At 39.1% G+C, this 26,349-nt stretch overlaps 1 protein-coding gene across 2 annotated transcripts; it reads left to right on the forward strand.

The window, feature by feature from the left end:
• The first annotated feature begins 2,485 nt into the window (after positions 1–2,485).
• On the forward strand, positions 2,486–24,638 carry skap2 (src kinase associated phosphoprotein 2). Of its 2 annotated transcripts, none has more exons than XM_057833296.1 (11): positions 2,486–2,605; positions 2,813–2,918; positions 2,990–3,015; positions 7,521–7,625; positions 14,301–14,381; positions 14,631–14,714; positions 15,878–16,002; positions 16,277–16,340; positions 16,423–16,545; positions 19,567–19,676; positions 24,469–24,638. In XM_057833296.1, exons 1-11 carry the CDS (start codon positions 2,566–2,568, stop codon positions 24,559–24,561), a joined length of 957 nt encoding a protein of 318 aa, XP_057689279.1. In that variant the 5' UTR covers positions 2,486–2,565; the 3' UTR covers positions 24,562–24,638. The 2 variants fall into 2 exon arrangements, with proteins under 2 accessions (XP_057689279.1, XP_057689280.1); XM_057833297.1 differs by lacking the exon at positions 24,469–24,638 and adding an exon at positions 19,744–24,194.
• The last annotated feature ends 1,711 nt before the right edge of the window (positions 24,639–26,349 follow it).

Consider the following 26,349-nt stretch of genomic DNA (forward strand, 5'->3'; position numbering starts at 1 on the left):
AATCATTTTGATAACCACATTGTCCATGGAAAAGCTTTAAATCAACTCCCATAAACATTTTCAGGGCAAACATTCACGGTTTCATTTGAATAGAAGCAGTTAAAGTTAGCACTTCAATTTCTCTCTCTCTCTCTCTCTCTCTCTCTCTCTCTCTCTCTCTCTCTCTCTCTCTCTTTCTCTGCACCCCCCCCCCCCCCCCCCCCTTTTTTTACGAGTGATCCATTACACGCGTATTTTCAGGTACGAGCCATTGCCGGCAGATTATTTTTTGTCCTGAGTGGAAAGCCCAATTTTTAGTACAAGCATGAGCTATGGTTCACATCACTTCACATCATGCTTAATGCTAAGACATAACGGGTTATCTGAAACTTTTCAAGATCTATGATTTGAACACAAGAAGCTGCACATGCAGACTCAGCATAGGCATATATTCTTTATCCTCAGCAAATAGCACGACTTTTTATTGCAGTTTAATTGTGTCTGAAAAATAAACAGCACAGGAGGCAGTAAATTTTAACAATACACAAACTCTTTAACAATTCGGTTTGTTTATGTCTAAGTGCAAGATCATAAAGGTATATTTTTCTAATTAAAAAAAACTTTTGTTTTTTGGTGCTTGGAGCTTTTATTTCAGTGGTGAAAGATGATTTGATATATGAGTGTTTTGAGTATTGACCGGAAAATAAATTCAACTTATTAAAGTACCACTATATACACACCTAAATGTAAATTACAATATATCATTATGATGATGTATGTACAGTGTTTGACTATTTGTTGGTACCCAATTTAAAAGGAGGGTAAATCTTCAAACACAACAAAAAGTATGCCAATGGATTCCTGAGCAGTACATAGGTTAAAGGTCAAGCTGTCTCTCCTTTCCTCTTGAAGCTGGGAAGAACAACTGCCGGGTCAGGAGGGGGTCATGTTTTGAAAGGACACAGAGAATTTGCAGATAAAGCTAGATGTTAAAAAATTATTTTAGTAAGGCAAAATATAAATAATTACAATTGCATTTAATTATTATCAGGCTCACTAACAAAGTCAAAGGGCAGGAAAATAAGGAGGTTGACTGCACGCCTGTGGTTCCTCCCATCTCCTCAGATGTACAATGACAATGAGGTCACATTGAGGTTAGTTCAAAGGCTTGGTCTCTTCACCTGGACTGTATGATGAAACCTGCCTGTCACAAGATGATTATTGAATGATTGACATTTGACACGCCTATACAAGCAATAAAACAGGGAGGCGCATTCCTTGATTGCAGCAGGACAAACATGTCAGTTTTTTAAAGTTAATGTAGCTAAACACGTTTTTTTTGTTATTGTCAACTACATTTTGCTCCATGTAAACAAACTGAGAACTGACAGTATATAAAGATTCCTGAAAAAATATGGATCAACATATTACACAAACAAACAACAAATTAGACACAGGTTTCTACCCAACACCAATAATTTGACATTTTGTGGCAAATAAATGGATGTATTTACACTGTGACACTTGTTCAAATCAACTTGAATTTCAAAATATAAACTGTATATTGAACAATAGTTTCTTTGACGTAACCAAATGTTAACTACAACCACAAAAATAAACCTATCTTCCATTTTTTACTTGCCTCAATAGGGTAGGGTTGTGCAGGGTGAGTTTAAACATATTTTAACTGACTTTGGTTTGTAGGCGGGGTACTCCTTTGACTGGTTGCGATCTAATTGCAGGGAACATATAGACAAGTAAGCATTATACAGATAATTTAGTGTCTTTGATGACCCGAACATGTTTTTGTATGTTGTTGGAGGAAGCCAGGGCGCCCCAGGAAAACCATAAAGCAAACAAATTTAGACAACGGCGTGTCAACATCATCTGACACCTTGAGATTTTATGCGATGAAACATTATTGCTTGATCGTTATTGCACAACAGGCACTGATGTTGCCCGTGAAAAGGAGGAAATTGAAAATTCAATTTCAATTGTTTGAAAAATTCCATGAAATTGTAGTTTGCAAATGTATCATATTTAAAAACTTTAAATTTTTCCCATTTTCTTTCTTGCAGTTAGAGGGCGTAACCAAAACAGAGCAAACTTTGCCTTGCAGATTTACAATGTTGTAAACTACACATAGCATTTATTGATGCTGTGGGAGATGTTACTGCTATCTAAGGAGGAAACACCTTTCTGCCTATCAATAATCCCAGTTTGGATTTACAATGTTGACATAAACACCATAAAGCAAACATTCCCTTTCACCTCCATTCGTGACATGTGCCAAGAACCCAGTGTGATATTATCAAGAATCAATGTAAAATATGACAATGCTATTGTGCTGTGACTTTAATAGTGCGTCAAGCCCCATTAAAGCATCAAGTAGGCAGTAGCTGTCTCGTATATCGTCTGCATACACAGAAAGGCCGCTGCGCCCATAAACGTCAGTGCGCGTGCGTGCGCGTGTCCGCTAATAAATAACGCGCGGTTTACTTCCGCGTTGGTTCTGTTCGTCATTACTTCCGCATCACGTGACCTCTACTTTCAACGGTACTCGTGCTGCTGAAAACAACAACAACAATGCAAGCCGTCCCAGAGGAGATCACCGCGCTCATTTCAGGTAAAATACTCGCTTAAGACCACTTGCTAGACTTATTTTTTTTGGTCGTTTTGCGACTTGTGAATTGAGAATAAACCCACTTCTCCATCTGCCACTTCTAAAAAGAGGAAGCAAAGATGATTTACCTTCTGTGACTTTCCCGTCCCATCGAACATGCACTAGTGTTCATTTGAGGGAGAAATATATCTATTTTTCCTTCTTGTTTAGACTTTGAGATTTTTCTCTGCGACTGCCTAAAAGGAGAAAATCTGAGCAAGAAGGCCAAAGATAAGAGGGAAACCTTCATTAAACGGATTAAAGAGGTCAAATTGGGGTATGAATCCAGTCTCTATATATGTTTCTGTCTACATATCTGTGACACTAATAAAACTTTCTTCACAACAGTTTCCCATATGATTTCAAGGAAAAATGTAAGTTGCCTTTATCATTTCCATTCTTACAAGTATGAGTGATTTGAATGCCATCCCACATTCAATGGAGTCACACTTCTGTCTAAAGATATGTATTTCTTCTCCTAAAATAATTTTGATCTGCGAATGACAACTATTTTATTTCTGGTGTCAAACTCAAACTTTCCAAGTCTTTTAATATGGCTTTTGACAGCTCATTGCAATTTTCCTTGACTTGATTTCAAACTAGCTTGAGACATTAATACCATGGTTTCGTTAGAATTGCTAAACTGTATGCATGTGCTGGTATGATATTCTGACTGTATGATAAATATCACGGTTTCACGGAATCACGGTATTGCAATAGCGTACCACACGAACGTGACGTCGCCATCGTAAGGCGAAGGTGGGACATTATCGACACGCCCTCACATACAAACCATGTTATTTCTGCTTGTTTTCTCCGGTAAGCTTTCAAAAAAGAACATGCCGATCAAACTTTGCTGCTATGGAACTTGTAGAAACGACTCTAGACATTACGATATATGAAGGATGTTTTCTTCATACGTTTCCCGAAACCAAAAATTCGGAGGAAAAAATGTGAAGAATAAATCAACCCGCACGGATGTCTAAAAGACCGGTTTAACGCCAACAAGGTGAAGCCATTCACATGTCGTATGCAGTAAACATTTTGTTGGGGGCCATGGTCTTCAGAGGACGAAGGGGTAAGCCATTTTGATATTTTTACTTAATTTTTAGCGTAGCGTTTTGCCGTGCTGCTTCTGTCTGACAATGAATGACCTGAAAAAAAATAAAATGGTATCTGACTGCCAGTGTTACCTTTTGTTTTGTAAAAAAAAAAAAAAGTTTAGAAAGGGGACGTGTAAATAAATTATAGAATTAGGATTTGTTATTAAGGTTGAAAAAGGTGAAAAAATTAAAAGTGTTCGTTGGCTGTCTCTGAGTAGCATTTGCGATCACTACACAAGAATAGCAATGTAAATTGCCCCCAAGAAAGGTCACAGAAGTAGGACAAATGGTATATAATATATAAGAAAGACAGGGCATATGGTGGTAAAGGGTAGATTTGTTGGAACAGGAGAATGTCATTGTCAGTGGCGTAAGGCAATGCACACAAGAAAAACGTGTCGATAAAAAAGCTAACTCTGGATCAGTTCGGCTTGTCTTTTTCAGCCCTCGACACTCAAGCCATCTCTTTAACTGAACATTTGTATGTCCTTCCACATCTGTACCAGTGAATTTAGCACCGGGGACGTCATTTTCAGACAGAATTGGTAGGTTTAGCTTAGTAAACATCTCGTTCGTACACTATTTCCATTCATTTACTGTTAGGGACAAACGGGAGGTTGACCCGCCTAGCCACAATTGCTAACATCATGAATATTAATGAGCAAAAAAGGCATGTTGCTTGCGGTACGCCATTACAGCTCTAAAATGTGTTACTTTGAGATATCTGGGTTTAAAAAAAAAGTCCAATGAAAAGGATTTTTTTTCAAAACATATCAAATTAGAACATAAGTATAAAGTTAAAATAAATTTAAAAAACAAACAGTTCTAAATCAAATTAAAATAAATGCAATCCTTAGGTGAGCCTAAACCTACAGCCTCAGCTCAACATTACCGTCAGAAATAAAATAATTATTTTCCATAAAAAGCACGTGTGTATGACTTGCATCATGTTTACATTATGCACACACTCTCTTTCTCAACACAGACGGTTGCCAGAGAGAAAAAAACACGTTTTACCCCTGCTAGACACACTAAACACGCTGAAGTTAACTCTCGTAGCCGGTGGGAAATGTTCATGACAGTGTTTACTAACCTTTAATTTTGAAGAATGCGAAATCATATTCGAGGTATTGCCTCGTCGGCAGCCACCCTCCACAAACATGTTTAACATGTCGGTTGGCTCTCCTACTTTAAGCTGCGGCCGTTGGTAACTTTTCTGTAGCCAAATTATTCCCATACCAGCGATTTTGTTTTCTTTGATGGGGGAAAAGGTCAGGGGTTTTACCTCCTCCAGCCATCATGTAGCGCAGCTTACTCACTGACACTGAGCAACAACCGGTGGGGGAGGGTTGAGCCTTGCAGCTGCAAGCGATGGATTTCTCCATGCATTTTTGGGACATAAAAAATAGCTAATAGCTTAAGGACAGTATGATGGAAAATTTTTGCGGTTTTGAAACCTTGACGTTTTTATAACACGGTATACCTTGAAACTGGTAATCGGCACATGTCTACTATATTGATTAACAAATAGGAGTGGTGAACATTCAGATTTAGTTGAAATTATCGAGGGATTGGCTAATGGATATTTCCTTGACTTGGATTAACAGAATAAGCATACTCTTTTGATGCTGAAATGGACATAGCACTGTCGGTGGGAAAGCCATTGTTTTTTTTTTTTTTTACTAAAGTTCTGCAAGACAACTAAACCAAATATTTTAGCAACTGGTTGAATTTCAAGTCTGTCCCTTTTTGAAGTAGCTTCTTCACTTCAAGTAGTCTTGCAGTTGTCTCTGTACAGGACATCAAAATTTTGTAACTAAATGTTTTGCTGGAATAATTAGCATTTTCTTTTATGGGCAAACAAACAAACAAACAAACAAACAAACAAACAAACAAACAAACAAACAAACAAACAAACAAACAAATCTGGCGAAGCAACACTAAATCTTGCCATCATTTCAGATCAGTTCAGGAAGTGAATCACTTGCCATCTAATTCTTTACAGACATTCTGAAAAAGTCGATTATTACATATTAGCCGATATTAATTTTTAGTAAAAGTGTGAAAATTGGCGTTAAAAAATTGAATAATGCACACACTGAACTCCATTGAAATTCTTAAAGCATGTTTATTGAATTACACAAATACAGCTAATAAAAGGGGGTGGCGTGGTTCAGTGGTAGAGTAGTCGAGTTTGTTCGATTCGCCACACGAATTACCTCGTCTAAGTTTCCTTTAGCAAGATACTAAAACCCAGGTTACTCCTGGTGCTGCATCACCGGTAGGTAGATGAGGATATAGTGTAAAGCACGTTGATGGCTTTAAAAAGGTGGAAAGGCTCAATACTAGTGTAACTTGTGTAACCATTACCATTTAACCAATCAGAGGACGTGGTGAATACCAGTGGAGGAGAGAGAGGCGCGGCTGCATCAGAGCCAAAATAACCCACTTTTAAATCGATTTTTTTCATATCGGCGAGTCGAATAAAAAAGAAAGTCCGTTACCGATATACCTCAAATTTCCAAATATCTATAGATATAATATATAGCAGGGTTCACTAAATCCGGACCTCGGTGCCACTTTTCCTGTCGTGTTTTCCATGTCTCCCTCCTCCAACACACCTGAATCAAAATAATCAGGATCATTATCAGGCTTCTGGAGAGGTTGCTGATGGCATAATGATGGGGGAAAATATTATGTGATGCCTTAACATTAGCACATTATGCCTTTGTGATGTATGATTGCTTCTGTGACCTACATTGTAACAACTTCTATTGTTTTTCACCTTGGGTCCCATAGTTAGGAGGGAATCTCACGAGATAACTTGTTTTGCACCATAGTACGCGCTCTTGAGTCCCATAGTTAGGAGGGAATCTCATACCCTTGTGGGGGGGGGGTCTCACGAGTTCGGGTGGTGCGTTTTCGTGGGGGCAGGGAGTGGCCACCCGTGTCCCCGCGTCAGACGTGCCTATTAGAGTCGGGAGATTCCCCCAACTCCCCGGAAGTCTGCCAGAGGATTACTTATGGGTCGCTTGGCTTTGTTCCTTCGCCGCTTTGCCGGAGCGTTTGGCTCCCCGCTCATTTGTCAACGGTAAGTGATTTTCATCGTTAAGGAACATTTTGTTGTGCTGCAACGGTAACGCGGGGATTCTGGGATTGACAAACTAGATCTAACGTCATCGTTACCACTTGTTTGATACTTGTTGCTTGCTCTTGTGGGATTGTAATCAATAAATCTCATTTATTCTGCATTTTTTAATCAATAAACATCGTCTATTGAGCAAAAGTGTGCTGGTTGCTGACTCACCGCGAACCCGGAAATTTCGGAAAACACATAATCATTTGATTCAGGTGTGTTAGGGGAGAGAGACGTGGAAAACACGACAGGAAAAGTGGCACCGAGGTCTGGATTTAGTGAACCCTGATATATAGGTTGGCTGATTATTGATTTTGATAGGCAACGGTAAAATTACAAGAATTCTAACTACCTTATGCTCCAGACACATGAGTTTCCCTGCACAAATACACTGTAATGATATATTTATTACTTTAATAGTTATTTCTGGTTTACCATTCTGACACCTATCGATTATACAGTACACTTACAGTATGTGGTTTCACCATTCTAACCGCTTCCTGAGGGCAACCATGACCACCACGTTTCCTGCAAGTAAAAGGAAGTTTGATACCGTTGCTCAATGACAAAAACATGAATGTCGGTGCTGGTTTTTCCTTTGTTGTGCAATCAGATTGACCAACCAGCGCTCCTCCTTCAGGTGGGGAGGACTCAGGTGATAATGGAGAGGAGGTGGACAGCAGCAACAACGAAGGAGGCTCGCTGCAGTCTGATCGCACCGACAGGGAGGAGGAGACCTATGAGGGTAAAAGCTATTTGCCAAGGTGCCACTTGTTAGAGGCGAGTTGTTCCTTTAAACAAAGTGACTTGAAGTGTCACAGTGAAGGAGACATTCCATTTGTAACTTGGCAACACAATTTGGGAAGACATTTGAGAGCTTAACTACTTTTCCCGCCACCTGTTTCACTGCAGAAGGGTGTTTTATTGCGCGCAGAGACACTGAAGTACTGAGTCTGAGGAAATAAATAAATGACAAAATGTAGAGTAGATGTAACCCAATATGCTTCTCAATTCTTCCCGTGTGCAGTATAAAAGAAATTCTACTTTTACACCTATTATGTTCAAATACATTCTCTTCTCTACTTTGATTTGCTGCTATCACTGCTTGTGCAATTTATTTAATTTTGGTTCATCTAAGAATTCCTTGCCTCGAGTGCTATCACGTGACTATTTCACCAATCCAACAAAGCCGCTTTCACCAATCAAACAGTGCCAGGCTGTCACATGACAGCATTCAAAGTCACTGCAGCACCACACAGAAGCAAACACTCATTTAATTGAAGCATGGCAGAAATAATGAAGTGAAAATAAGGCGTGCAATTCTCAGTTGGAACAAGGGTTGATGGAGTTTATCTGATATTGGTTACTACTCACTGCTGTTTTTAAATGTTCCGGTGCTTAAACGGTTCTTGCCAGTACATTAAAAAAAACAAACGTGCACACAAACTGTCAAAAAAATAAAACTTTTTTATTTTCAGGGCCATATTGAATACAATATTAACTTACAGTGAATCTTTCAACAATATAAAGACAAGTCAATCAATATAAAATAAAATGGACATATATAAAAAATATATATATATTGTAAACAACAGAATAAATCCGTGGTGATGAATAGGTAAAAAAAGTGTTAAGAATCGCTACAAATTTGCCGACTGCTCTTTGGATTTTTTCTCTTCAGCTTTACCGAAGACAGTGCAGCATTCTTGTGAATTCAGTCACTGTGGCAATTTTAAAGAAATAAATAAAATATTCCTATCAACATTGTTTAGAACAAACTCCTAAAGGCCAAATTATACTGGGCGCGTCTTCGGTATGAATCTGCCAATCTCCATGTTAACTGCGTTGCTCACACACTATGTCAAAAACAGGACAAAACATACCGGCTGCTCACAACTGCGGTCTGGCAGCTCCATGCCGCCGTCAGTTCTCACTTGATTGCGCTAATGTTGCACCGATACCGATACCAGCATCGGCGGGGTGGGGGGCGATACGGCACTAAAATGGTGGTATCGGTATCAGCGAGTACCAGCAAATAGGGCGCCGATCCCATTTGCTGGTATCACTTGAATGCAGCCTTCCTTCTCCTGAGACTTACTGCACTGAGTGTTGTGTGATGACACATTATCACTTTGCCTGCTATTTGCCTGCTCCAGACCAATGAGAGCGGGCCAATAGATGCTCTTAACCAATGCCGGTGTAGCTTTTTCATATGGAGGAAAAACAAACCAGGAGTAGAAATTTCGGCGATCTGGAAATATTTCAGCATAGAAACTCCGTCGAGTACAGTGGCTCATAGACTTCATAACGTATTGACGGGACATGGGGCGCCGGGCCGATAAATTGGCGGCCTGCATTGTTGGCGAGACAATCCTTCCTGTTTGTATGCGGTACAGTTTTCGTACTTTTATCCTAAATCCGGCGTTGAATGCTGCATGTGTCGCTGTGACCGACTGCGAATAACTGAAGCGGATTGTGGGATGCCTGGCCCCCTGCTTGAAGGCGTTTCGCAGTGGCTGGCCGTCAATACAATTATAAAATCTATGAATGGCTGCATGCAAGATTTGCGGCCTGAAAGTTTCGAGAGGTGGAGTTAAATAAGCCAGTTTCAATACCTCGAACCTGATAAAACATTTTAAGACGAAACATGTGAACGAACACAAAGAGTTTGAGGCTACAACAGCAGGACTGCTATCCAGAGGAAGTGGGCGGGACCGGAAAAACAAACCCTGGTCAGTTCACTTCATCTACTTTACTTTTATTGTCTTTTACTGAAAGAAATGCCAAAGTAATTTAAGACCTGTTTCAAAACTTTTGAAACAAAATCAAATCAAAAATAACAATCTTGAATCAAAAGTGCTGTAGAAGTAGCAAATAAGCTAAGCTAAGTGGCTAAATTGTGTGTGTCAGAGAGAGAGACTCACTCGTGCGCTGCTTGAATTTGTGGGTCGCCATAAAGATAGAGTTACAGTGGGGCAAATAAGTATTTAGTCAACCACTAATTGTGCAAGTTCTCCCACTTGAAAATATTAGAGAGGCCTGTAATTGTCAACACGAGTAAACCTCAACCATGAGAGGCAGAATGTGACCCCCCCCCCCCCCCCCCCCCCCCCAGAAATCGCATTGTTTCATTTTTAAAGACTTTATTTGCAAATCATGGTGGAAAATAAGTATTTGGTCAGTACCAAAAGTTCATCTCAATACTTTGTTATGTACCCTTTGTTGGCAATAACGGAGGCCAAACGTTTTTTGTAACTTCAGAAGCTTTTCACACACTGTTGATGGTATTTTGGCCCATTCCTCCATGCAGATCTCCTCTAGAGCAGTGATGTTTTGGGGATGTCGTTGTGCAACACGGACTTTCAACTCCGTCCACAGATTTTCTATGGGGTTCAGATCTGGAGACTGGCTAGGCAACTCCCGGACCTTGAAATGCTTCTTACGAAACCACTCCTTTGTTGCCCTGGCTGTGTGTTTAGGATCATTGTCATGCTGAAAGACCCAGCCACGTCTCATCTTCAATGCCCTTGCTGATGAAAGGAGATTTTCACTCAAAACCTCTCGATACATGACCCCATTCATTCTTTCCTTTACACGGATCAGTCGTTCTGGCCCCTTTGCAGAAAAACAGCCCCAAAGCATGATGTTTCCACCCCTATGCTTCACAGTGGGTATGGTGTTCTTCGGATGCAATTCAGTATTCTTTCTCCTCCAAACACGAGAACCTGTGTTTCTACCAAAAAGTTCTATTTTGGTTTCATCTGACCATAACAGATTCTCCCAGTCCTCTTCTAGATCATCCAAATGCTCTCTAGCGAACCGCAAACGGGCCTGGACGTGTACTTTCTTCAGCAGGGGGACACGTCTGGCAGTGCAGTATTTGAGTCCCTGGCGGTTCATTGTGTTACTGATAGTAGCCTTTGTTACTGTGGTCCCAGTTCTCTGTAGGGCATTCACTAGGCCCCTCCGTGTGGTTCTGGGATTTTTGCTCACCGTTCTTGTTATCATTTTGACGCCACGGGGTGAGATCTTACATGGAGCCCCAGATTGAGGGAGATTATCAGTGGTCTTGTATGTCTTCCATTTTCTAATAATTGCTCCCACAGTTGATTTCTTTACACCAAGCGTTTGACCTATTGCAGATTCAGTCTTCCCAGCCTGGTGCAGGTCTACAATTTTGTCTCTGGTGTCCTTTGACAGCTCTTTGGTCTTGGCCATAGTGGAATTTGGACTGTGACTGACTGAGATTGTGGACAAGAGTCTTTTATACCGATAATGAGTTAAAACAGGTGCCATTAATACAGGTAACGAGTGGAGCCTCGTTAGACCTCGTTAGAAGAAGTTAGACCTCTTTGACAGCCAGAAATCTTGCTTGTTTGTAGGTGACCAAATACTTATTTTCCACTCTAATTTGGAAATAAATTCTTTAAAAATCAAACAATGTGATTTTCTGGTTTTTTTCCCACATTCTGTCTCTCCTGGTTGAGGTTTACCCATGTTGACAATTACAGGCCTCTCTAATCTTTTCAAGTAGGAGAACTTGCACAATTGGTGGTTGACTAAATACTTATTTGCCCCACTGTATATTGCTGCTGGTGCACAGAGAGGGAGGCTGATAGAGAGACAAGATGCTCTGATCAATTATTATTATTATTATTTGTCACCCATCCCAGGTGTAGAATCCACGACGAAAAGCCTTTCAATCTGACAATCTCCTCGCTATATCCCTTTGCACTTTATTTTCATAATTTCTATTATATTTTGTTATTCCAACACTTTCTTAGGTTTTTGCGTAGTGGCTCTTGATCGCAAGTGTAAAAGAAAGTTTCATTCGCCTTAACTACCACTACCATTTGCTGTGATAAATGTCCAATCCATTTTTACTGGGTGGGTTAGTAGTGAATGATCCTCCTCCCTTTTCAGAATGGACATTTAACACTGTCAATCGCAACCAATGTGTTATGAAAAAACTCTCACATCAGAAACTTTCACTCCACTGAAACATGATCAAATAAACATGAAAATGTGAAATTTAAAAATCTGTGCTTCTATGAAACTGTGCAAAGTGAGCCACAATATGGTAAGCTGTGAGTGAAATTATTTGGAAGACTTTTAACTTTTATTTGAGTCTTATTTAGGGATGTCCCGATCCAGGTTTTTGCACTTCCGATCCGATACCGATATTGTTTTGCACTTCCGATCCGATACCGATACTGGCCGATACCGATACCAGCCTATCTGAGTATGTATTAAAGTTTAAAGTTATTTAGCCTCCTTACTTAGTTGTCAGACTCATGTTGAAAAGGGTTTTAGTACTCTTGATAACAACTAGCCAGCTGAATTAGGTGAGTTTGAATAACACACAACGGTTGGTAACAAGAAACTGACCTGTTTATTCAGTGACAAACACAAAACATTATAAATAACAAACAGAAATAGCATAGTCAGTCAGTAAAACGTGCTAATAAAATTGTAAACTGTCTTAAAAAAGCAAAACACACTAACAACCTCAGTGGAAAATCCCACAAACCCACCAAGCTATTAGATGCTCTTAATGTTTTGTGCATTAGTTACAATAATTGTATAAAAAGCCTCTGAGGTTTAAATAAACGACTATTTCAGTATCAACTTAACATTTTAAAACAGTAAATAAAATACTCAAGTCCCCATTCTGTATCAGCAGCTTTAAACTACATTCAATTCATTTAATTTTGCGAATCAACTGTTAAAGTTGTTAAAATTGCTCCCGTTATTCCATAATTTCCCTTCTGTCTACTTTCGACATGTGAAAGTTTTAAAACTGTTTTGAAGATAGATTCAAGTCAAGATTTTGCCAATTTAGGAGTATTTTAGATAAAAAGTTAATTAGGTTCGCTTGGAAGGTTCACAACTGCCTACTAGGGAAGTCTCCTGCTTTAAGATGGCGGCCGTTTACTAACACATCTAGTTTTCCATACTTACGTGTGGCTAACGCCGTCCAGTCTGTCGTTTTGCATCTAGTTCTATATACATATGATATCTATTATCTACAGTAAAACGATGTTGACGTAGTTTGTAGCAGCTGTCAGCAGCAGTCAGGTATTCTTGTGTTTTTTATCCAGCGGCATTAGTTGAGCTAAAGCCGTGAGTTGAGCATTGGCATTACCCGGGTCTATGAGAAGCATGATGTTTACTCTCGGGACGCAATGCGGTCCGTTTCTCATTGCGTCCCGAAGACCGCGCTGTGTATTAGTTCCGCTTTACCCGACATATTTCAATAATCGGAATTTAGATGTTTGTGAATCGTTCTCGAATCTTCCACGGCCAAATCGCTCAAGGATGTAATGACAGATGGGCATGTTGTACTGTGGTTCTAAGTGTTTAATGGTGCATCTTTACTCATGAGAGATAATGGCTCGTCATCCAGAATGAATTCTTCGGCAATGACTCTTGTTATTCCCTGGGCTTTGGGACTGTCGAGTGCCAGTTTGTCACGCATAGCAAAAGTTTCTGCCAGTGTTAGTTGCGTAGGACCTTTCTTTTTGTCTTCGGTTTTCTTAACATGATACTCCTTATGTTGTTTGTGGTGGTATTTCGCTTAATGCTTGATTAGATTGGTTGTATTAAAACTTCTTATAGCTTTACCACCATGCTTGACTTTATTGTGGCATATGTTGCACTCTGCCTCTTCGTCTTTGTCGTCCTTTAAGGTGAAATGATCCCACACAGCTGACATTTTTACTGATAAAGTCTCTCGGTAAATTGGGAGACGGTAATGTAGTGTGTTGAAGGTTTGCTGTAAAATGCGGACCGGATTTTAGGGAAACCGAAGCAAAAACTGAAATGGATTATGTAAATCGGTACGCTGGAAAACACGGACTGGGCTTTCAAAAAAACTGGATCGGAAGTCTGGATCGAAATTTTTCCGTGTTGGCCAATCCGATACCAATGCGCATTTTTTTGCTCATATCGGCATTCGATCCGATCCAAATATTGGATCAGGACATCTCTAGTCTTATTATTCTTTAGTTACAGTACTCTTAATTGATTTTGACATACTTATTGGGAATTGAGCCCCATTATATTTCTCTGACTTATGCAGGTGTACCTAAAATTGTAGCCAATGATGGCTGTCTATTCACATTTCAAAATAAAGTGTCAGGGAAGTCCAAGTGAAGTGGCAATTCTGGGGGTGAGGGTTTATGGCCAATAAGCAGCTGCCACTTTTATAGCGTCTCTTTCTCACAAAGCAACTTTGACACAGCAGTTGAACATTTGCATTGAAGTTGCACAGCACACTGACGAAGCAAAATGTTCCCCAATGGATGCTACGCAACTTTTTGACAGGCATCATCCGATTGTAGATGTCAGCCTCGAGTTAGAGCCCATCTGTCGTTGTTTTACTAGTGAACATTTTCCAATGCTCATAACTCTCTTTCAGGTTACCAGCAGTCTCCACCAATAGCAGCGCAAGACCTGCAGTCTATTCTCATGTCAGGATACCTGGAGAAACGAAGGAAGGGTGTGTGGTCTCCTAATAGAATACACATTTGAAACATGTTTTTTTAGCGGTACATCTGCACAACATTAACACAATAAAAATCATTTATACATTTTACATTTCATAAATTGTTATAGCTGTGCCTACACTTGTATTTGAATTATGTTTGCCAGGATTTTGATGAATACAAAATCAAGTAATGTCTCATTCATCCTCACATAAGACAAAAAATGTGTTGTCAATTCTTTCAAGTTGTTTTTGTCTCAACAGATCATAGTTTTTTTGGCCAGGAGTGGCAGAAGAGATGGTGTGCGCTAAGCTATCGCACCTTCTACTATTATGGCCACGAAAAAGGTATTGGTGTCATTCGATTTTTAGTAACACCTTATCTGAATGTTTCTTATAATGACAGATGACATGACATCTGTCATGAAGATGAATGAATTAATGACAGGTGTCATTAAGTGTCCTAGCATCTCCGTCAAAGCTCAACGAGTGGAAACAGACAAAAACCTTTTTACCTTGGAAATTATTGTGAATAAATGCTTAAATCCCTGAATTCTTTATAGATATGGACGTAAAACAGTCTCGATTCCTGGTTAAAAGCAAAAAAAAAAAAAGGGCAGTATGCATTTATTTTACGTAAATATGTCGAATGTGCTGCTAGTCTTTATGCCACTGTGGTGCCGCCTTATCACCACAAAGAGCTTCTTACGTTGAAAATTCTTGTGAATAAATGCTTAACCCCCTGAATTCGTTATAGATATGGATGTAAAACGGTCTCGATTCTTTGTTAAAAGCAAAAAAAAAAACAAAAAAAAAAAAACTGGCAGTTAGCATTTATTTTACGTAAATATTGCAAATTATAACGCCAATGCCGTAGCGGTTAATTTCTCCCCTTGATCTTTTTCATGTTCAAAATGCATGCATGGTACGAAAAAAATAATAATTACCTTGAATCCTCTAACAAATCACTCCTGAGACAATCCTTCCTGTCTGTATGTGATACAGCTTTCGTACTTTTTCAACCTAAATCTGGCGTTGGATCGCTGCATGTGCTGAGTGATCATCACACACGAAATGTAACTTGTAGCGTTAGCATAGCATTTGCGTTCGCGCGACGAGCGTCCTCTTAAACTCTCGGACAACTTTTTTTACTTACAGGTTGTGGCGTCTAGGTGGGTATTATTCATTGATGAATGTACCATTTTCCTGCTTAGTGTGTATTATCACCAAGTTAGCATTACAGACGAAAACATTTTTAGCAAATGTCAACTAAAACGAGACAAAATTAGTCCTGAGTTTTCGTCAACAAAAACTAAACGAAGACAAACACATTTTGAAATGACCAAAATATGACTAAAACCAATAGGTATTATCATCCAAAAGACTAAGAAGAAAATGAAAAGGGCTGCCAAAAACAACACTGGACTATAACCCTACATTCTCTTCGAATTAAGAATCATACAGAGTGGTTGTGGTTCGACAATGTTGACAGTGATGTCGCTGTGTAACAGACAAGCAGCAGAAAGGCGAGTTTGGCATTGACGGCTACCATGTAAAAATGAACAACAGCTTCAGGAAAGACTCTAAGAAGGACTTTTGTTTTGAGATCTCAGCTCCAGATAAGCGAGACTATCAGGTATATTGACTATGCTGTTTTGTCAATATGTGTGTGTGAGTGCATGTCTGCATGTAATTCATTTTTCTTCTGCAAATGTATTCATTCATTTGACATTGCTCCTTTCTCAATGTCTCCGCCTTGCATATTTTTATTAAAATGTGTATGTTCCAACATGAAAATATCTTGCTTGTGGAGCATTTTTTTTGATTCATGAATGCAATGTTTATTTATGGTAACTGCAACATGAATAATTTGTTTCTGACGGCCATATTTTTACCTTTCCTTACACTAGTTCTGTGCATCATCGGCAAAAGAGGCAAAGGAATGGGTGAAATGTATCGACCTTGTTTTGAAAGGTTTGGCATACAGCTACTACCAATTATGGCCTCAGCAAAAATAAACTGAAACTGATCCTATTTTTTTCCCAAATATCTCTAGATAAATGTGGTATCATTCAAGAAGAAGAAGAGGATGAAGAGGTGGAGAAGGTGGAAGTGGAACAGCTAATGTATGATGATGTGGGACTTGCACCAGATGCAGACATCTACGAGGTGCTACCAGGTAATGATATCGTGTCACACAAAACGACGATATTGTTTATAAATCACTTTAGTCGTCTACTACTGTACTGAATGATATCGGTCATGTAATTACACAGTGCAACCTCCGAAGTGCACAATTGGTGTGATGCAAAGGCGTAGGTTTGGTCTCAACATTGATAGGGACGATATGGCATAACCTGCATGCAGTGTTGTTAATCTTACTTTAAAAAAGTAATTAAATACAGTCACAAATTACTTCACCCAAAAAGTAATTGCGTTAGTAACTCAGTTACCTGAATGTTAGAGTAATTAGTTACTTGTCAAAGTAACTGGTGATAATTTTCATGTTTTTTTTTTTCTCAAAAAAAAAAACAACAACAAAAAACAGGTCACACAATGTGAAGTTTAAAGGGTTTTTGGGACAATTGACCCTAGCCCAATTCTTTACCCTAAACATAACTAGAGACACAGGGGTATTGCGGATATTGCGATAACTAGATAGTAACCTTTGCTATGTGTGGAAGTCATTTAATGTTGTGAATCAACCGTTAAAGTTGTTAAAATTGCTCCCGTTATTGCATTAGTTCCCTTCTGTCTACTTTCGACATGTGTAAGTTTTAAAACGGTTTCATCATTTAAAGATCGATTTAAGTCAAGATTATGCCGATCTAGGAGCATTTTAGATAAAAAGTTACTTAGGAACGCTAGGAAGGTTCTCTACAACGGAGCCTTCCTGGAAAGTCTACTGCTTTAAGATGGCGGCTGTTTACTAACGCATCTAGTTCTTTATTATACATGTTGCTAATGCAGCCGTGTCTGTCATTTGCATCTACTGTAGTTCTGTATATATGTGATATCTACCGAAACATCATGTGGGTGTAGTTTGTAGGCTATCGGCTACAGTCAGGTATTATTGGAGCCACCTAGTAGCATCGCGTTTGCAACGGCGTCACCCTCCCTTGCCTCCTCCCCACTCCTGCTCTGCTCTCTCGTCTCCGTGAGTCTGTCTTTCTCAGACTTTTCTCGCGTCAGTCAACCAACATAGTAACGCACGCCTTTCCCACCTTAGTAACGGTAACGGCGTTGCTAAAATGAGAAAAGTAATTAATTAGATTACTCACTACTGAAGAAAATAACGCCGTTAGTAACGCCGTTATATTCTAACGCCATTATTAACAACACTGCCTCTATGTACACTTTTTGCTGTGTACGGGCCATTCTTAATGATCAATGCAAAATAACTCTTTACTGACTTATACTAACTTTTATGTGTTTTGGTTCAGCCTACGCTGTTCAATTTAACCCTTTTTTTTTTTTTTGGAATTACTAAAGAAACATTTTGAGAACTTCCAGGAAAATGTCCAGATTTTATGAGCAAAAATTGCATTATTTAAATTTAAATTATATTAACATACACAATAAATACACACTTGTTAATCATCTCTTAACTATCCAGGAATGCAAAAAATATGCATTTGTCCAAGGACTACTCAATATTGTCTAAATCAAGAAATTAAATGGAGCTGAAAAAAACTATTTTCTCAGGGAATAACAAAAATAAATAAAATGGAGCCGTCCTTCAGGTAAAACACTACCGCTTTTGTCCACAAGCATAGCCAACTCAAAAAAAAAAAAAAAAAAAAAAAAAAAAAAAGAACGCTCCTGCGGGCTGCTTTAAGACCACATAAATAAAATAAAGAAAACTGGGGAGTTGGGCGGAAACCTCGGTTCACTACATTTCTCAGTTTAATAAACGTTAACAGTAGAATTCACATACAGGAGGACACTTCTCTCTAAGCAGTTACCTACTTGAGTTTTGCAGGTTAGCAAGTTCGCACAGTTTAATGTTATGCTAACTCTGATGCAGGTCGGACTTTTAATAGCAAAAATAGTGGTGTGTTCCCCACTTCCACAACATTGACGTCTTTTTACATTTCTTACAGTTGCTTCTGCTGGCTGAAAAAAATGTCTAATATCCCTAATATCTAATGTCTGTGTATCTGTATGTGTGTGTTTGTGAAGGGTGGGGGTGGGGAGTAGGTCAAGTCATCAGCCAATCAAATGTGCATTTAGGCGGAAAAAAATGGACCCGCACATTCAGCAAGTGAAAAGAGGTACATGTAAGTCTGAATGTAATAAAAGTAATTCACTTAATAATGGCCTATATAACCGAAGGCATTATATAACGCGAAAATGGTTGCTTAAAAGTTGGTGGGGACAATTTGAGCATCCTGAAGTTGGTAGTGTTTTGTCCCTGCCGTCCAATGCAAACCTACGCCTTTGGTGTGATGAACAAATCATTCAATGTGGACGTTTTTTTTCTTGCAACTTTCACTAAATGTGAAAAAATTAAAGCAGGAGCAGTTCTGTGTGGAAGAAAAAAATGTTGGGCATAGCGAGGTACTCTTATCTGATGTGATTTTGTATAATTCCAATTTGCCTCAGCGCAGCTGTTAGAAATTGCTGAGGCAACACAAATCATTTGTGATTCATGATAAAACTTTACAACTGAAATAAACTTTTTGGCTATCTAGCAGACGCAGCGTTGTAGATCAATAGAATGACTTGGATGCTTTTTCGTGGTCCTGTCACACATTTTCCTTGTCACTTTTGGGTTACGCTCAAGAGGCCCAAAGCCCAATTAAAAAATTGGCCCATGAGTGCCACGCACACTGGGCTGTTTGGATGACAAACTAGGGGCTGACAAAACAGCACTATCAGGATTACGGGAAAAGTCTTATTTATATGCACTCATTTCCCAATTGAATCATTGCTCTGTTTTAGATATAAAATGCCAAATTGAATGGAAGAAAATGCCATCAGGTGGCCCTAAACAATCAATAAGCGCTATACTTTTGTTGGAAAGAAGAAGTGACATTTGCAGGGGAAGTTTTACATGTATGCAACTACAGTATGTTAACCAACTTCCTTTTACCATGAGGGATAGATAAGGCATTTTTGTTTCCTTCACATGTAAAATACTAAACTGGAAATGCCCAATTTTCTTATTTTGTTTTCTACATGATTATGATCTATCTAGACACTGGCAAAGACTACAAAAACTACTACCAGGGCTTATGGGACTGTGTTGGGGACCACCCAGATGAACTCTCCTTCAAGCGTGGGGACACCATTTATATACTGAGCAAGGTAATGAAAACCTGCCTTGTCTAAAACCTTGAATGTCGATATTTTTCTTAATGCGCAAACTCAACAGCAATGTTGAGCGAGGTGCTGCTGAGCCAGGACCACCTGAACAAAGTTATTCCAAGGCCCTGAGAGGAACTGGCTCTTGATATCCTTTACTGGCAGCACCTGGCCCGGTGCCTGGAGCTGGAGGCCGACTGTGCCGGAGTCAGCCTCTGGCTGTCTGATGGGGATTAGATGTGTCACGACGGAAACTGTTTTAGTGCTGTTGGCTCGGTGCGCCGTTCCATCACGTCCATCTGGGCCGCCTCAGCGTGCTTCCGCTGCTGCCTTCGGCCCACACACCTATCAGACGTCTCACTCACCTCGCCAAATGGGAATGTGTGTTCTCAGGAAGCCAAGGCACAGTCTGACACGCTATTCAGAGCAGGCGAGGACGTGTAGTGGACGTTCAATTTCCTAAGCTTGTCAACTAGCTGGAGGGTGTGGAGGACTGACAGGACTTTTTTTAATTACTTGCACAAAACAGGAGCATTTTTATTCTGAAAAAATCCTTGTAACTAGAATTGGACTTTGTTATGTGACATTCACCACATTTTTGTTTGCAAATAAGGAAAGTGGTTTGAATCCAATGTGTGATATGTTATCATTGGAAACGAATGAGTTCCTGGGCCATGTTGCAGTTTGATGACAGCTTTCCAGGTTATTTTTGTAGTCTAGCCTGCCATCTAGTGGCCATTGCGTGCAGTCATTGAAAAGAGTCAAGGATATATAAAAATCAGAATGTAATAAAACAGATTTGTATTGAATCAAAAAAAAATCATCTTTAACTGCCAGTCACAATGTGGATACACCTATAAAATTAGGTGAATTTATACAATCTAATGAACTCTAGTTCAAGATGTTACTGCATTACGCCAGTATGTTTCTAATATGTCACTAAACAAAAAAAGAAATGATAAAGTGCAGTATGATTAAGCGCAGTTCTCCACCACTGCACTCTACAACCATCATAAATACACACAATAATAATAGCTGAACCACTCAATGATTCATTTTAATGTTCATTATTGTCTATTTTTCCATAAGAGACAGTGTCACATTTTCATGAAGTCGGAATTTCTTAGTATGATCATTGATGTTGATCAACAAAATGAATAATGTCCCTTTCACTGGCGTGAGGAATGAAATGAAACAAAGCAGAAAGACGTTCTAGTGCTCAATGACCAAATGCTTGTTTACGACTCTTCTCTTTGTGTGTGGAAAAGGGCCAAGAATCAAGTTGCCCTTTCACTCGGACTGCCAGCGCCATTAGATGGAACCTTGGTGTTGGGGGTTGTGGCCTACTGCGAGGGCAATGACCATAAAACCTGTCTGGGCTGCAGCAGGAGGGACAGCCGACTCCTCGTTCCTCTAACACCCTCCCCTCCCCAATTCTCCTTTTCGTCCCTCCCCCATTCCTCAGCTCAGAAATAGCCGTAGTGTTACAGCTGCGGGACCCCCCAGTTGGGTCTGAGTGTGGATTATAGTGCCCGACTGTGGCTGAGGACGGAGGGGGGTTTTGTCCAGATATGCTGCACCGAGCAGCCGCTCCCTCCTCCTTCCCAGTTCAAGTCACAGCACATAAACCTAATGGAGAAAAGTAACGTCTCACTTCCTTTAAGTGGCTGGAATGGCTGATAAAATGTAAACACTGTCCCAGCATAATGCTGGTGCTGCGAGATGTTACTGTAACCTATATTAACCCACTCCTTAACACATACTGTACAATATGTGCTTGTAAACAGATGCACTGATTGTTTCTTTTGCATTCACTTGCTCACCAAGGCTTCTGTGTGTTGAAGTGTGTGTAGCCAGTGAAGGGCGCCATTAGTCGTTTGTCTCTCTTTCTCTCTCATGTTGTGACCCGCACCCACTCAAGCACGACTTATTTGTTAGCCAGAACTGCACAATGAGGTGTTGCCATTTTCAAAGGCTTGTGTCAGGAAGCTGTTATGTGCACACACCCATGGGTCACTCTCATCTGTTATTACCAAGTGGCTTGTGGTAAAATGTCACTTTTATCACGTGACAAGCAAATACAATGCCTGTGACATGGAGGGTTGTAATAATTGTGTTATTTTTACAATGTAAAATCATTATCACGGTTTTAATCGGATCGCATTAAAGTTTACAATCTGGGCATGGTCAAAAGTAGGTATACCGTGTTTTTAGGGCTGCAACGAATAATCGATTAACTCGAGTAATTTGATGAGACAAAAAGCCTAAAGCTTAAAATTTTGCTGCTTTGAGTCTTCGTTTAATTAAGAGTTGCATTGTTATGGTTTGTTTCGAAAGTGTTTGCATTTAGGGTTATTGATTTAGGTGGACACACTGCCCCCTAGTGGCAGCAGTGAATATGTCATAACTCATTTAACATGGCTGAATCCAGCTGCTCCCTGTTAAGACCAACATAAGCCAAGTTTTTGTTTGCTCTAACATGTTTTTTCATTACATTCATAATTTAGTTTAAAGGTATATTTAGCCGTTTTTTTGGGGGGGAATATGTGTTTGAATGATTAGTTCAGGGCATTGTTAAAAATCGTTAGCATGTTATAGCATTTAAGTTAGCATACTTTAGCTATGCAAGTTAGCCAGTTGTTCTTTTGTCGTACTTAGATCCTCATTTATTTATTTATTTATTTATTTTATACTGTTTGTGGCTGAGCTCAGGTATTTTAATTTATTTTTCAATGAAAGTGCAATTCTGCATACTTTGAAGAAACACTCCGGAATTTTATTTTGTGTTCGCATTTAATGCTCTTTTGAAAGTACAATTTTAGCAAGCCTTTGTTTTAAATCTTCTAAAATGTATTTACAACGCATTATTTGTTCCTAATCCGATTACTTGATTATTCGAACTAACTAGTTGATAGTTTAATGGACTTCTAAAATAATCGATAGCTGCAGCTTTTTTTTTTCTTCGTGTTAATGATATTGTGTTATTTCATATTTCTCTGTCATCCAAATAGACAGTACACAGCAATACAACAACCAATGCTATTGAAACTCTGAGTAGACTTTAATGACTATAAATAGTAGATGAATGCCGCGAGATAAAGAGCTAAAATGCATAAAACAAAAGGAATTGAGGACGGCGCACTAATGCATCCTAGCTTATACTGTAATAGCAATCCCTCGATATCATGTAAATATGGTACCCCGCGGAGCTGTGAGTCACACAGCGATGACGCCACAGCAATCGGATTGGATGCATGCTGGGAACACTGTGGCACGCATTTAATCTTCTTGTAGAAAAAGTCCAATATATTCAATCAATACAATACATGTTTGAACCGAGAAAAACGGTAGCTCAGCATTCCCAAATGAGCCACAGATTTTCTTTGAATCCATTCAGCGATGGCGCTGCTGTTCAGCAGCCGAGAAACAAAGGAATGGGAGAATAATGAATTTTGGTTTTGTTTCTTGGATTACACAAAAACATTCACTCAATAAGCGGAGACAGATGTGGTCAGGTCTGGCTTTCAGACACTGCGCAGGTTTCTGTTCCTCCCTTTTGTGTAGCTCCCGTTGCTGATTTATATCCTGGCCAAGACTTTGATGTGAGGTCAGGCTCTTGGTCAAAGAGAGAGGCGAGACGCCTCTCCACAGTGTCCTCCATTCTGCTTGCGATGCTAGCAGCCACTCAGAGAAACTTTTGCCTTGCCTGCGCCGTAACAGATTCAAACGCGATGTCTTTTGCATACATTAAAGTTAATGTGTGTACAGTCAGACGGTCAGCAGGAAATGTTATGATGATAAATAATGGTGAGCAGAATACAATGCAACTAGTGTTGTCCAATAATGACTTTTTAGCCGATATACCGATCCTGCCCAACTCCAAAAATTCGATACCGATATCAAACAGATACCCGTATATGTGGTTGTGCACTTAACGTGTTTTTGCTAATTGTATTGTGATGCCCCACTGGATGCTTTAATAATGATAAATGTAAGGACTTCAAGGTTTTCCAAATAAAATAAACATTCTGTGACAAATAAGAGAACAACTTAAGTTATTGAAAATAAATGTCCCACAAAAATGATATAAATTGAAATGAGCCAAAATGTCCATAATTAAATAAAAGGAATCATTCACAATTAAATCACGTTTACAGTAGTTACTCCAAAGAGCTACTAGGGGACGATCATAGCATTACAAATACAGGCAAGCAATCATAGGACATGACAATGCAATCACGTTTCCCAAGATGCATTTTGCTGGGGTTTGCACAGATTTTTATATTTTATTACTTTACTTTTAGTGACTAGTTCTTTCTGGTAACACAGTAGTTATATGTAATGAGTTTATAATTCATTTTAAAAATCATTTATTGTTCATTTAATTTTTGCACCTTGAATGCAAGTGGTCTGCTCAAGTAACAAATTCCAAGCATCTTGACCTGTAGTCGTTAAATGGACAATAAGTATAACTTGCTGTCCTTAGCAATATCCAGCATTTACGCAAAGGCAAAATGTTACATTGAATGCTTGAAAGGTAAAATGTTTATTGACACTATTTCAACAATGAAAAACTGTAATCGCTATTTGATTTCATTTTGTTGATTGCTGGGCAGTTCTAAATGCAATATAACATTGAAACAATGTGGTCTTGAAGTCAGACTATATGTTCATGTTCTTCAAACTGATTTTCAGGAGGGAATAAGTGGAGATATAGTTGTTTATTGTGTTTTTTTTTATCTTGCCATCATCTCATCCGCCATCTGAAATTATTTATGTATTTCTCTTCCTTCAGGAGTACCAAAGCTATGGTTGGTGGGTTGGAGAGAAAAATGGAAATATAGGAATCGTGCCCAAAGACTACATGCTGGAGCTCTATGCTATATAAGTACATTGCTGTGAGTAGGTCTTATTGTTAAGTTTATTTGGTTAAAAAAATGCTCATTAAAGTATAATAGCATGCACCTCCACTGTGCACTGTACTGCTTTTTCCCCTCATCAAATGTACTTTAGTAGGTCCGTTACTCTTAACTGGTGAGTCGGACCCTATTTGGGTGGGTTGCAGATTGCCGATAAAGAATTTCAGGGGTTCTTGCGTTTACATTGATGTTACAAGCATTGCGCAGTAAAGTAGCTTGAAGAGCAGCGTGAGAAATCCATTACCACTGTACTAGCCGTATAAAATATATATTTTTTATATTTACAAATATTGTAGGTGAAATATTTAGAGCTGAAACGATTACTCGAATAATTCAAATAACTCGATTTAAAAAACTGATTGAGGAATTTTCTCCGCCTCGAGGAATCGTTAAATTTTGCCAGCTCTCAGGATTGCGGTTTGCCTGGACTACTCTTAATGAGGCATAACACGCTGACGCCATGTGCCTACAAAAAGAATGCAGCGGCATTTGATTTCAACCATGCATGAATATAGAGGTAACGACGAAGACGCCGATGAAAGCTAAGTCAAATGCACTAAGAAAAAGCAGAAAATGTGGGAGCAATTCTAGCTTGACACCAAGGCAACACTGTTTCATGTATTCACTTTAAAACAGTGCTTGTATACCACTACAGCACGTCCTCAATGCTGCAGCTCCACCGAAGGCACCCCATTTACCCGGTGAGCGGAGGAGCGATACCCCAGACAAGGTAAAATTAAGTTAACGTAGAGCTAATTAATAAGATTAACGTTATTGTACCTCGGATGGAAAATCAATTGAAACGTGGGGAAAATACCTAACTTTTAGGTGATGTGTATTATCAAGCATGATGACATTTTTAGGTAAGAAATAAGATTTTAAAAAATAAGATCTTAAGTTTTTTTGACTGAAAGCAGTGAATTTGGTGTTGGTTTTTTTCCTATTCCCATCTGAGATGCAATTGTTGGCTGTTTTCAACAATGTACATGTAAAATAAAGACAATGTCTAAAAATTATTCAATATCAGGTGAAATGTCTTGTTTTCTCATATATATTTATAATTACCCTTTAACTTGAAAAAGTTTGATCTGATTAATCGATGAAATTTTCAGTAGAATACTCGATTAATAAAATATTCAATAGCTACAGACCAAGTATTATTCCAATTGTGACATTTTATTTAATGTGTTATTTCTGCATTCAGTTGTCATAGTTTGTCCTCATTTCACTTTGAACGTGTACCCATATGAAATGACAGTTCACTTGCTGTGTCACCAGTAGGTGAATGGCGAGATAGTGTAAAGCGCTTTGAGCGCCTTGAAAGGTGGAAAAGCGCTATATAAGTATAACACCATTTACCATAACACCATTTAATTCACTGCCATTGACAGATTTAGACGTCAAGTCCATTTGAAATTGGATAGCTGGCATTGACCTTTTAAGGGGATAATGTCCGATTGGATGTTTATCACAGGCAACAGCCACCAATAAGTTAAGCCGTGTTTTGACAGCCGTATGTGGCTCTTTAGCGCTGCCCTAGTGGCTCCCTGGAGCATTTTCAAAAATGTTTGAAAATGCAAAAAGATGGTTGAGGGAAATATATTTACTGTTTTGATATGGTTTTTGTAGGACAAGGGTCCCCAAGCGTTTTCCTGTGAGGGCCACATAACTTTTCCCTTCTCTGATGACGAGCCGGGGTCAGTTTGTAACAGAAAAAGTGCGACGATTGTAGGAGTGCCTAAATGTAAAAAATTGTT

This window comes from Corythoichthys intestinalis, chromosome 4 (genome assembly GCF_030265065.1).
Source record: "Corythoichthys intestinalis isolate RoL2023-P3 chromosome 4, ASM3026506v1, whole genome shotgun sequence".
NCBI lineage: Eukaryota > Metazoa > Chordata > Actinopteri > Syngnathiformes > Syngnathidae > Corythoichthys > Corythoichthys intestinalis.